Source organism: Buceros rhinoceros, unplaced genomic scaffold (genome assembly GCF_000710305.1).
Source record: "Buceros rhinoceros silvestris isolate BGI_N320 unplaced genomic scaffold, ASM71030v1 scaffold38499, whole genome shotgun sequence".
NCBI lineage: Eukaryota > Metazoa > Chordata > Aves > Bucerotiformes > Bucerotidae > Buceros > Buceros rhinoceros.
The window spans coordinates 1-1804 of NW_010432752.1; the positions used below are offsets into that span (position 1 = coordinate 1).

The following is a 1804-nucleotide window of genomic DNA, read 5'->3' on the forward strand; positions in this document are numbered from 1 at the left end:
GGGGGCACTCGAGGGGATCAAAGGGCTTTTCTGACACAAACGATCCTGTGGGTCTGCGACACCAACATGCACAGTGCTTTGAGTCACGGCTCTGAGAACGTGGTCGTGTACAGCCTGAGCACCTCTGACCTCTCCCTGTTCTCCTCTCCAGCTGCTGTGAGTGCGCTGGCCAAGTTCGGTGCCCAGAACGAGAATCTTCTTCCGAGCATCTTGGTGCTTCTGCAGAGGTGAGGGGATGTGGCTGGACGTGCTCTGGGCTGCTAGGGGACACGGGGCGGTCTGGCTCCAGGGAAGCAGCGAGGTCAAACCAGGTCAGAACTTGCACTGGGCTTCTCACAACAAACCAGTCGAGGAGTCGGGACGTGGCCTGACTTCCACCCTTCCTTCCTGGCTGCAGGGAGCTCAGCGCTGCTGGGACGCGTTACCTGTGATCTCAGGTGCTCCCATTTCACAGGGCTGAGTTTCTTGTTTCAACCTCCTTAAATGGTTTGGACCAAAAACGTCGTGTTCTTCATTTGTATCGAGTGTCATGTCTGAGGAGTAATTCAGGCATAGCTCGAAAATCTCTTGCGGGATCTCAGACTGTCATTGCAGCATCGAGTTGGGTTTGTCGGTGCTGTTCTGAGCTCGGCTCTCATGGTGTCCTGAGCTGGCCAACTCCTGTCCCTTTGTCCCCCAAAACAGGTGCATGATGGACAGCGACGACGAAGTTCGGGACAGAGCGACGTTCTACCTGAACGTGCTGCAGCAGAGACAGATAGCGCTGAACGCCGCCTACATTTTCAACGGTCAGCGAGGGGGAGGGGAGAAGCCTGGGCTGTGACTACACATCCTGTATCATGGGTGGGCTTTGCTGTGAGGACAGTTTTCTGCGATGTAACTTGGGTCAGAATAACTAGAAAGGACAGAACTGCGTGTTTGGGGTTTTTCTGGCCCAAGTGAAGCACTTGTGCTGGCAGAGAGTGGCAGAGTCAGCAGAGCAGGGGAAGGACTGTCGAGGAAATGGAGCAGGAGTGTGAGCTGGGCGTTTGTCATCATTCCATTTTCCTTGGGACGGTTTTCTTAACCTTTGTAACAGAGGAGGCAGCCCAAAATGAGGATGACATTGCCAGGATTGGCTATAAAAACGTTTGATGGGCTGTAGTTGTATTTAACATAGTTAAAACTTCCCTGGAGTGAAGTGTTCAGACTGCAGAACCCTCAGGAGTGGCAGCTTCCACATCATCTTCAGAGCAGGGGTTTTTATCGAGTATCATGAAGGACTTGGCATGTGTGTTTGTGTTTACTGGGAAGCAAAAGTGCTTTGCCAGCTTTTTAGTGGCCAAAGTCCAAGCTGTATCTAGCTGTGAATTCTGGGCTCCTCGCCACGGTTTTCCTCTGCAGCCTGAACCAACAGGCAGGCTGCGGAGAGGAGCTCTTTAAATAATCTTGTTTGTGCCTCAAGAGGGAGGTGGCTCAGACACACGTGAGTGCAGCGGGCAGTCCAAAATCATCCTGTTCACTCCTGAGCCCCGTGTCGTGGTGCCCGTTCTCCTCAGAATTCCTGCCTGTGCTGCTTCTCTGCAGGGCTGACGGTCTCTGTTCCTGGGATGGAGAAAGCCCTGCACCAATATACCCTGGAGCCTTCTGACAAACCGTTTGATATGAAAACGGTCCCGTTGGCTACCGCGCCGCTCTTTGAGCAGAAAGCAGGTAACGCTGGGGCTGCGGGCAGGCTGCCGTCCTGGTCCCTGACGTCGGTAAACTGGCTGCTGTCCTGGGGGGGTCAGCCAGGACCGGAGGTGGCTCGGCTGAATGTCCTGAG

General features: G+C 54.2%; 1 protein-coding gene across 1 annotated transcript in view; it reads left to right on the plus strand.

Moving 5' to 3' along the window:
- Positions 1-151: 151 nt before the first annotated feature.
- Positions 152-1804, plus strand: part of LOC104500263 (coatomer subunit gamma-2-like) — a gene marked incomplete at its 5' end in the record, with an annotated part of 5993 nt that continues 4340 nt past the window's right edge. The window contains 3 exons of the mRNA XM_010143880.1: positions 152-227; positions 685-788; positions 1567-1692. Of these exons, the coding sequence (XP_010142182.1) occupies positions 152-227; positions 685-788; positions 1567-1692 (306 nt within the window). The remainder of the gene's footprint in view (positions 228-684; positions 789-1566; positions 1693-1804) is intronic.